The sequence below is a fragment of the Bidens hawaiensis genome, unplaced genomic scaffold, assembly GCF_021521415.1.
Source record: "Bidens hawaiensis isolate Kalapana, Puna unplaced genomic scaffold, B.hawaiensis_p1.1 tig00038506_1, whole genome shotgun sequence".
Lineage (NCBI taxonomy): Eukaryota > Viridiplantae > Streptophyta > Magnoliopsida > Asterales > Asteraceae > Bidens > Bidens hawaiensis.
The window spans coordinates 14,532-25,128 of record NW_027496754.1 but is presented as its reverse complement, the minus strand read 5'-3'; the positions used below and the strand labels follow the sequence as shown (position 1 = coordinate 25,128).

The window sequence follows — 10,597 nt, the reverse complement described above, 5'->3', positions numbered from 1 at the left end:
TGGAATTGGAATTGGAATTGGAATTGGAATTGGAATTGGAGGGAAAGGAAAAATATATGGCGCCCTCAAAACAAATCCCCCAAATCCTAATCCAATTGCTTTCTTTAATAATAACTCACTCATCTCATCCTCCTACCTTCATCGGTTCCAAATAATAATAAAAAAAAAAAAAAAAAACAAGTTACTTGTTCTTCATCGGCTCCGAGTGTTTTCCGGAACCACCACATTCGAACCCTAGATTCTTTCTTTCTTACTTTCCTGGATCTGTTTCATCGAGGTAGGTAACCTACTCAACTCATTATTCCCACAACCAATTTCAATTACATATCAGCTTCATTGTCATTAATTATAACTTAGGGTTTCACAATTCTTATATCCTTTCACATTTCTCTTATCTTATCTTCTTTATATATATATATATATATATATATAGGTAATGCTTATTGTTTACCATTCATCTTTATCTAAATTCTTCTTTATGTGGTGATTTGTGACACGTGATTGAAAGGTTAAATGATTTTTTCTTCTTCAATAATTTACTGTCTGCGTATCTCAAAGCCGATTAAAGAACAAGTTTTCTTGTTTAATCTGCTGTGGTATTCTTTCTATGTCACAGCAGCAATACCTTACTTCTTTTGTTTTCTACTCGCTATTTGTTTGAAACATTTATGTTTTTTAAACGGGTTGCTTTTCTAACCACAAACGTCAAAACAGGTTTTTCATTAAGGGCGCTTTTTTTATTTTTCTCGGGCTCTCTTTTTATTTTGCGCCCTGCGCTATGCGCCTTGAGTGCGCCTATCGCATTTGATAACTATGGAAGATCATATATTATGTTAACATGTATAGGTAACCGGTACAAACCCAAAAAGACATATCAACAAATTACTTTGCTGTACGTAATCTACATGTGTTTGTAAGTACAGAATGTAAAACATCCTATGATCAAAGCGTTTAAATGATTTTTTTCTTCAATAATTAGTGTTTTATAATGATCATCACTGTATATGTATGTGTAGGTAATGTTACTGTTTGTTTGTTTATGTGATGTGTAGGTTATATTATCTAAACATGTATACGTAAAAATTACAAAATTAAAAAAGCGATTAAACAGATCAGTTTGTAAATATTGATTACTTTTTTTTAACGATTTAGACTTGTTTTTTTGTTCTCACAATAATTTAGTGTTCTGTAATGACTGTCACTCTGTGTGTATGTATAAACTATGAACTATTGATGCACCTTTTTTTCTTTTATTGTTGCAGGTTTAGGTAATACGCTTTTCGGCTTTTAAACATCTATTTCTGACCATGGATAATAAAAGATTAGGCAACAGAGAAATTGTGCTTGGTTTGAAATCCATGTGTGCAAATGACAGAAAAGTTGTTAAAAAGGAAGAGAAATTGCCGGAAGGTGTTTCCAGTGGTTCAAATCTTGAAAATGAGACCAATGAATTAAGTCAAACAACTATCCAACATGACAACGGGCAATCTAGAAGAAAAGAAAGCATCGATATTAGGGATATTGTGTTGGGATTAAAATCCAATGATTATGAAACTAAGGAATTAAGTCAAACCCCAAGTCAACACAAGAAATCTAGAAGAAAGGAAATTACAGTTACTAGTAGTCCTAGAATCTTACGCTCAAGATCTCAAGAAAAGCCCAAGGTTGTTGAGTCGGTTGATGTTCCTTCGCAAGAGAACAAAGAAAAAAAAAGAAAGAAGAGAAAGAAGACACACAAAGAACATCATAATAACGAGTTTTCAAAAATAAAAACACATATAAAGTATTTGTTAAATCGAATGAAATACGAACAAAACTTCATTGAAGCGTATGCTGGCGAGGGGTGGAAAGGCCAAAGGTTTGTTAAATGCTTGTTTTATTTATTATTGTTTATGATTCATAATATTTAATTATATTTTTATTTGATTCTTGATTTATCTTTTGACAAGCAGTTTAGAGAAATTAAGACCTGAAAAGGAGCTTGAACGCGCCAAATCAGATATTAACCGTTACAAATTGAAAATAAGAGATTTGTTCCAACGTATCGACACATCATGTGAAGAAGGAAGGATTCCAGAATCTCTATATGATTCTGAAGGGGAAATCGACAGTGAGGATGTGTGACATTTTTCTAAACTTAATGTTCTCTTACATTTTGTGATTTTGATGGCGATTTTTTTATTTTTATTTTTGTACTTTTTGGGCAGATATTTTGTGCAAAATGTGGACAGACAGACGTTCGGCTTGATAATGATATTATTCTGTGTGATGGTGCGTGTGAACGAGGATTTCATCAGTATTGCTTGGATCCACCTTTATTGAAGGAACAAGGTGACATTTCAATCTTAAAATAGTTCTACATTACATATTAAGTAATAATCCTTAAAACCTTACCGCTATTGTTTCTTATATGAAGTTCCTCCTGGTGATGAAGGGTGGCTTTGCCCTGCTTGTGATTGCAAGGTTGACTGCGTTGACTTTCTTAATGATTATTTGGGGACTGACCTTTCTATTGAAGATAGCTGGGAGGTCTGTTATTCAAGTTAATATTATGATATCCGGGCCCATGATTATGTCATTAACTCGTTATGAAATTTCATTATCTGTTTGTTTTGAGTGCAGAAGGTGTTTACTGAAACTGCAGCCTCGGGAAATAAGTTGGATGATAATTTAGGGCTTCCGTCTGATGATAGTGAAGATGATGATTATAATCCTGATGGTCCACAAGTGGAAGAAGATGGTCGTAATTCCGATGGTCCACAAGTAGAAGAAGATGAGGTAGATGCAGAGGATTCTAGCTCTGATGAGTCTGATTTTTCTTCTGCATCTGAAGATTTGGCAGAATTTGCAAAGAATGACGAGGTTTTAGGGCTTCCTTCTGATGATTCTGAAGATGATGATTTTAACCCTGATAGATTAGAATCAGATGAAGATGCTAAAAAAGAAGGTTCTAGTTCAGATTTTTCGTCCGATTCAGAAGATCTTGATGACATAAAGAATGAAGTGCTGTTAAATGAGGTTGAAGAAAAGAAAGAACTAATTGAAGGGAATACGGAAAATGACGATTTTGGCCCTATAACCGCGAAGAGAAATGTTGAGAGATTGGACTACAAAAGGCTGCATGATGTGAGTTGGTCTTAAAATTTGAAACCATTCAAATAAACATATTACTTAGAGAAAATTGCACAAATGGTCCCTGTGGTTTGACCAAATTGCAAGTTTGGTCTCTGGATTTTAAGAATTTCAAACTTAGTCTAAACATTTGTGAGAGTGTTGTACATTTAGTCCTCAATGCTAATAACGGTTTTTAACAAAAAAGTTATGTCATGTGTTTTGAGGGTAATTGTCATTTCAAATTTGTCACACTAATAATATAGTCTTTCAAACTCCAGAACTCCTAATGCTGATTTCATCATCTTTGATTTTTTAATAGAATTTTTTATTTAAAAAATCGAAGGTGAGGAAGTCGACGCTAAGAGTTATGGAGTTTGAAACACTATTTTATCAGGTTTTCAATTTTGGAAAGATACAGTTACCTCACATGGATAGCACATGGCCTCACTTTTTCGTTAAAAACTAACTGGGATTAATGGTGGTGATTAAACGTGCAACCCTCTCACAAATGTTTGAACTAAGTTTGCAATTTTTAAAATTCAGGGACCAGACTTGCAATTTGTTTAAACCATATGAATCATTTGTGCAATTTTTTTGTTAAAAATCTGTTACAATCAAGTGATAAAAGTTGAACTTTTGCTAACATTTTTTGCTTGTTTTTCTTGGGACGTGTCATCTTTATAGGAGGCATATGGAAATGCTTCATCAGATTCAAGTGATGAGGATTTTTCTGATTCAGGTGATGAGGATTTTTTTGATTCTAAAGCTCCAAGTAAAAGCAAAAATACCAAAGGAGCAAAAGACATAAAAGTTATTAAAAAACAGAAACAAAGTGAATCAACACCTGTAGGTAAGAGGTTAACTGTTGAAGACACAAGTGATTCTCCAGCACACAATGGTTTTAGTGATAATAATGGTAACAGATCATCATCATGTAAAAGATATGGGGAAGCTGTTACTCAGGTATTTGTTCATAATTCTTGTCATCTGATATTAGTAATATTCGTAAAAATACATTTCGTTTTAATTATTTTGGAATAAATGAACCGATCAAATCTAAAGATACTAAAATTTAACAAACCATCGAACACAAATAATTAAACATACGAAGTTTACTTGTTTTTGTTTGTTTGTTAAGGAAATGAGCGTGTTCATGTTCGTTTATGTTTGTTCGCTAACTGTATAAACGATTGATACATTAACGTAAACAAACGAGGTATAACTGAACATGGTTGGACAAAAACAAATCAACATAAAATGCGAACACCAATTAAAATAAAAGTAGATGTGTGAACATTGGTTTGTTGGGGCTAAAAATAATAAAACTGAACTAAAATGTAATATTGTTGATCTTTTATTTTCCTGAAATTGTTGACAAATGTTAAGGGCCTAAAAGATTTAATCAAAAATTTACATAAACAAATTTAAGTGTCAACTCACGAATGTTCACGACAAGACATCGTTCATGTTTGTTTGTTTAAATAAACAAATTTCTCGCCTGACGGTTCACTGAATAAGCTTATGTACAACCATATCGTTTACAATGTTTTATTTTTCTCTTTTTTGTTTTGTTGTGTAGAGGCTGAATGAAGCTTTCAATGAAAACCATTATCTGGATCGTGGTGTTAGAGAGAATTTGGTCAAAGAATTGAATCTCACTCATAGTCAGGTTAATGCCACTAATTTGGTCAAATTATTTTCTATTATTGTGTTATTATTTTATTATTATTATTATTATTATTATTATTATTATTATTTTATTTTTTTATTATTATTATTAATTGTTATTATTGTCATTTACAGGTCAACAAATGGTTTGAAAAAGCGCGCTGGCGGTTAAATCACCCTGAAGGGCGTGGTAAATCATTCAAATCGCCTCTCAATTCAGCAGAAAAGTTAGTATCAGAACAGACAAACGAGGTAATAATGTAATATCAACAGCCGCAAAATCTGGAATGAGAGAAACACTAGTTGGTGCTTATGCTGGTTAGTTTTGTGAACAGTTATTAGGGCTTCATTCTCAGGACTCGGAGGACGACGATGGTGATTTTAACTCTGATAAACTCGATTCAGATGAAGAGGTTAAGAAGGAAGGTTCTGGTTCAGATTTTACATCTGATTCAGAAGATCTTGATGACATAAAGAATGAAGTTATATATGATGAGGTTCAAGAGAAAGAGGAGTTAAACGAAGGAAATTTGGATATTGACGATTTTGGCCCTATAACTGCAAAGAGAAAGGCCCAGAGACTGGACTACAAAAAGCTGCATGATGTGAGTCAGTCAGTTACTGAGTTATTATGGTGGTTTTGACCCGTTTACTTATGAACGGGTCTAGTGGGGTCAAATTTGACTCAAAGGGTCACTTTTAAGGGTTGAAAGTTTCTTGGAGCTCTTTTTAATTCATATAATTTTCTTAATCGTTTTAATTAAAGATATAGGTTGAATTTATAACCATAAATAAACATTCAATTTTATAAACTTTTTTTTTCCTTCTAGAAATTTTATTAAAACAAGTCATATTAATCAGCCCATATTGATCTGCCAATCAAGTTACAAGCATACCAAGTAAAAGGGTTAAATTTGCTAATTTTTTTTGTCTTATTATTGTTTGGATGTGTAATATTATGTATAGGAGACGTATGGAAATGATTCGTCAGATTCAAGCGATGAGGATTTTATTGATTCTGAAGTTCCAAGTGCACAGAAATATACCCACGGAGCAAAAGATATGGAAAATAATAAAAAACAGAAACAAAGTGAAATCACACCTGTAAGTAAGAAGCTAATTGTTGAAGACACTAGCCATATTAATGGTAGCAGACCATCATTGTATAAAAGACTCGAGGAAGCTGCTATTCTGGCATGTTTTCGTTCATAGTATTATTTTTTATCTAATAACTTCTATCTAATAACATTTCAAACTAATATTTTGTTTTCCCTTTTGATTTTGTTATGTAGAGACTGAATGAAGCATTCAAGGAAAACCGTTATCCTGATCGCAATGCTCGAGAGATTTTGGTCAAAGAGTTGAATCTTTCTCACAGTCAGGTCAACATCACTAGTATATTTATTACCTGAATCAACACTGATGGTTCTTCTGCATTCCCGTCATCTTATATTGTTATGTTATTATTACGATTTACAGGTCAGCAAATGGTTTGGAAATGCCCGGTGGAAGTTTAATCACACTGAAGGGCACGGTAAATTGGTCAAATCACCTGCAGAAAAGGTAGTTAGAAAACAGGCAAGCGAGGTAATATCTACAACTCCGAAATCTAGAAAGAGAAAAACGAATGCGGATTCATCAGACCAACCTACTCGCAGAAGTGGCCGAGTTCAGGCTAAAAGTTCGTAACACTATCAAGTTTTGATCTTTCATTAAGGTACTTTTAATGACAAAGCTCACCCAAGGCACACACCTTTTTAACATTAATATGGTGGTGATGTTCGAAGGATGGAATCCGAATGTGCGTTTCATCTAATGGGGTGATTTAGTTGTAATGCTGTACCGTCTGTTGTATTTGGGTGTAATTTGACATTAGTATTCCTTAAAACTTGTTTTTGCTATTACAGAGACTGTAGACATTTTTCTAGAGATGTGTTTGTAGACATATGACCTTGTCATTTTCTTTAACATTGTAAAACCAACCTAATTTGGTTGAAAGATTTTGAGAACTTAATTAAATTGAATTGCTTATTATGGTTTATTTTATTTCATCAATCATCCCATTTTGATTTGTTTGTTGAATTGTATTTTTAGATTAATTTTTAAAACAGAGTATATCAGAGTATTCTATTTGGTTTCAGGGAGACAAAAATCAATCTTCCATTTTGAATTGTTGAATTGTATTTTTAGATTTCTTGAATTGGGATTTTCAAACAGAGTATATCAGAATATTTTTTTCATGGAGACGAAAATCAGAAGTGTAATAAGAATTTGTGATTACACAAAAACCTCTTAAATATAAATAAAAAATAATAATAAAAAAACATAACTCAAAATAAAAATAAAAAACAAAAGGATTTAAAAAAATAAAATTCTTGTCATTATTTTTGTTAAAAAAAATAAAAAAAAAATAAAAAAAAATGATAAAAACACATAACGCTGACATCAAAGACACAATGACGGAAATGAACAAAAGACAAAATTATATTAAAGAAAGACATAATGGATCGTAAGATATAAGACAATGCTAAACAAATATAACACAATGTTGAGTTTATAAAACAATATAAAGAAAAATAGAGACAATGTAAAAAAAAATACACAAATCAATGACGAAAATAAACAAAAAATACAATGATAAACAAAAGTTACAATAATTTTTTTCACTCACCATTGTGCCTGTAACATTTGTCATTTTTCGGTTTAACTTGCATTTGTATTTGTATCAAAAACCCGACCCGTTTTGATCTTTCGGATTCGTCGTTATTAATAAAATGTTGGATTTTATGTTCGTTTATGTTTCACAAATGTCGGGTCAAGAAAACATCATTTTCGGTACGTTAAAATACTTAGTTATGATGAAAATGACTTAAAACAAACTTTAGTGTTTGTTTTAAATGAACAAAAGACAAAATTATATTAAAGAAAGACATAATGGATCGTAAGATATAAGACAATGCTAAACAAATATAACACAATGTTGAGTTTATAAAACAATATAAAGAAAAATAGAGACAATGTAAAAAAAAAATACAAAATCAATGACGAAAATAAACAAAAAATACAATGATAAACAAAAGTTACAATAATTTTTTCACTCACCATTGTGTCTGTAACATTTGTCATTTTTCGGTTTAACTTGCATTTGTATTTGTATCAAAAACCCGACCCGTTTTGATCTTTCGGATTCGTCGTTATTAATAAAATGTTAGATTTTATGTTCGTTTATTATTCAAAAATGTCGGGTCAAGAAAACATCATTTTGGTACGTTAAAACACCTAGTTATGATGAAAAATGACTTAAAACAAACTTTAGTGACTATTATTGTCAATTATCAAAAGCTTGTTTGACCATTTTAACCATCACATGCATTTTTACCCTATTTGAATAAACCATGCTCTTACCATTATAAAAGCAAAGTTCCATACACCACTTTGGTTGTTCATCTTCTCCAAACTCTCTTTCAAATCCAAGTATTCATCTTCAACCTCTTGTTAGTTTGATTACGTAAGGTCAAACAAATACTAGAAATGTTGTGCTACAAGGCAAGGCTACATGGAGGACTATTATAGTCTTTGATATATACATTAAATTATGCTTTAATTTATGCAAGTTTACTAGTGTTGTTTAGTTTCTAATTACTTTTAGTTTCCAAATCATTTTTTTTAATAGTTCAATGGTATTGGGTATGTGGCCACCATTTTCGGTTTCATCCCAAGTCAAGAGCCGAACCAAAACCGACCTTTTGTTTAATACTTTATTGTTAACATATTGTATGAAAGATTTGAGTAATATTATTTTTAAGTTATTTTAATGAGTTCTATGGTATTGGATATGTGGCCACCATTTTCGGTTTCATCCCGAGTCAAGAGTCGAACCAAAACCGAACTCTTGTTTAAATACTCTATATTTAAAATGATTTATATGCTACAAGTATGAATTGTGTATTATAATTTCTAAGTTCATTTTAATAAGTTCTATAGTATTGGGTATGTGGCAACCATCATCGGTTTTATTCCGAATCAAGGACCGAACCAAGACCGAATTAAACCGAGTTCATTCGCTTAAGACACACTAGTGTGTTTTGAGCCACCGAATTTCATATTTTCTCTAAAACTATATTATAAACTAATCTTTAATGGTTTTCTCAAAACACTTGGTATGTTGGATCTAACTTGATCTTATAACAAGTTTGGACCGACAAAACCAAACACTCGCTTAACGGACGTCAAGGTTCTTCTTAATAGAAGTACACACTTGGTTAAGCTTCTTTTGATTTCATTGAGTTATCTCATAACATTTTGGAACCTCGGCTTCGAGCTTGACCAATTATCAAGACTCGAACCGACAAATATGAACACTCGTAAAGTATCGTTTTGGTATCTATTTAACTTTGCAATATTGCAATTGTACCCAAATATTTACTTAACAAAGGTTAAGTAAAAACTAATAAATAGAATACCGAGACCCGACTTCGAGTAAACTTACTTTTCAAAAATCAAATACTTTAATTCCTTATGTGTTTACATTTTAGCCTTCAAACTTTAATTATTTATGTTACTTGTCAAGTTATTTTACTTTAAATCTTTCAAAACCATTTACTAACTCAAGACCTTTTTTAATCTAGGTCTTGCCCGTTGAACTTACGCATCCCCCGTTTTATCGCAAACTATCCTTCAAGTTACTTATTTCATATGAGTACATTTCATCCCCTGTTTTCACTCTTATACTTTGGGGGTAACATGCATACTTATCCAAAACGAGAACGATTTATAATACTCTATCTTCAAACCACAAACTTTAGGGTGTATGATACTTAAAATACTTACTCTATTGTGTGTTCTATGTTTTATATGCTTTACGTGCACGAGTGTTTATTTTATGTTGGTGTGGAACGCAATAAGTATGATCATAAGCACCCCTAACTACTTAGTCTTGTGCAAGTAGCATAGGGCATCATTATCCGAGTATGTCGGTTGCTACCGATTAAAAAGGATCCTCATTTACATATGTTTTATATACCACATTTGATGCTTATATTTACAGTCTCATATTCGGTTGTGGATTTTGCCTCATATTATATATATACTCAAAACTATGAAATTGCTCACCAACATACGTGTTGACAAATATTATTTTATGCATTGTTACAGGTTTGATTATTGGTTGATTAGAGTTCGAGGATGCTACTTTATTTTGAGACCGTTTAAGTTATTATAAAAATGAACAATTTATTTCTTATGCTTGATGTTATTTTTTATGAGTAAGTTGTGTTATTTGGTTGATTGAATGAAATGAATGAGTTGTTTAAATATTGTCACTTTAATATTGTCTTGTGTTCTTGAGCAATCCGTTGCACCCTGGTATGTTCCGCCGCCTTTGGTCGGGGTGTGACAGTGTCTTTTTTTTAACGAGAAATACGGTAAACATTTTTGTGTTTTTACTTTTTTTGTTTTTTTTATTAAATTTTGAGTTTTGATTTTTTTGAGGGATTTTTTTTGTGTGACTACAAATCTTTCTCATTTTTTCCCCTTTGTAAAATAACTTGACCCATGGTTTTAGTTTGGTTTCAAAACATAAAAACCGCTCACATTTAGTAAATTGTATTATAACTAATAAAATCCATTAGTTGATAACTTATTAACATGCATAAAACTACTCGCGGGTTGCAGTGGAGCGGTTGCGCAGTTGCGCTACATTTTTAAAAGCTACCGCTTGACGTGAAGTCGAAAACTCTCTCAAAAATAAAACAAATACATCTAATTAGATAGTAGTAAGTGGGTGTCGTACATAGAGAGTTTGTGGAAAATGTGT

The 10,597-nt window shown here is 31.8% G+C and overlaps 1 protein-coding gene across 1 annotated transcript; it reads left to right on the top strand.

Annotated features, from left to right (window-relative positions):
- Positions 1 to 223: 223 nt before the first annotated feature.
- Positions 224 to 5,979, top strand: LOC143590363 (homeobox protein HOX1A-like; the record flags this gene model as incomplete). The annotated part of the gene is made up of 11 exons (XM_077070865.1): positions 224 to 277; positions 1,263 to 1,858; positions 1,953 to 2,118; positions 2,208 to 2,331; positions 2,417 to 2,529; positions 2,623 to 3,126; positions 3,799 to 4,077; positions 4,694 to 4,783; positions 4,918 to 5,034; positions 5,118 to 5,387; positions 5,749 to 5,979. Coding segments are annotated over exons 2-11 (2,445 nt in total), but the record flags the coding sequence as incomplete, so codon positions are not given.
- Between the last annotated feature and the right edge of the window lie 4,618 nt (positions 5,980 to 10,597).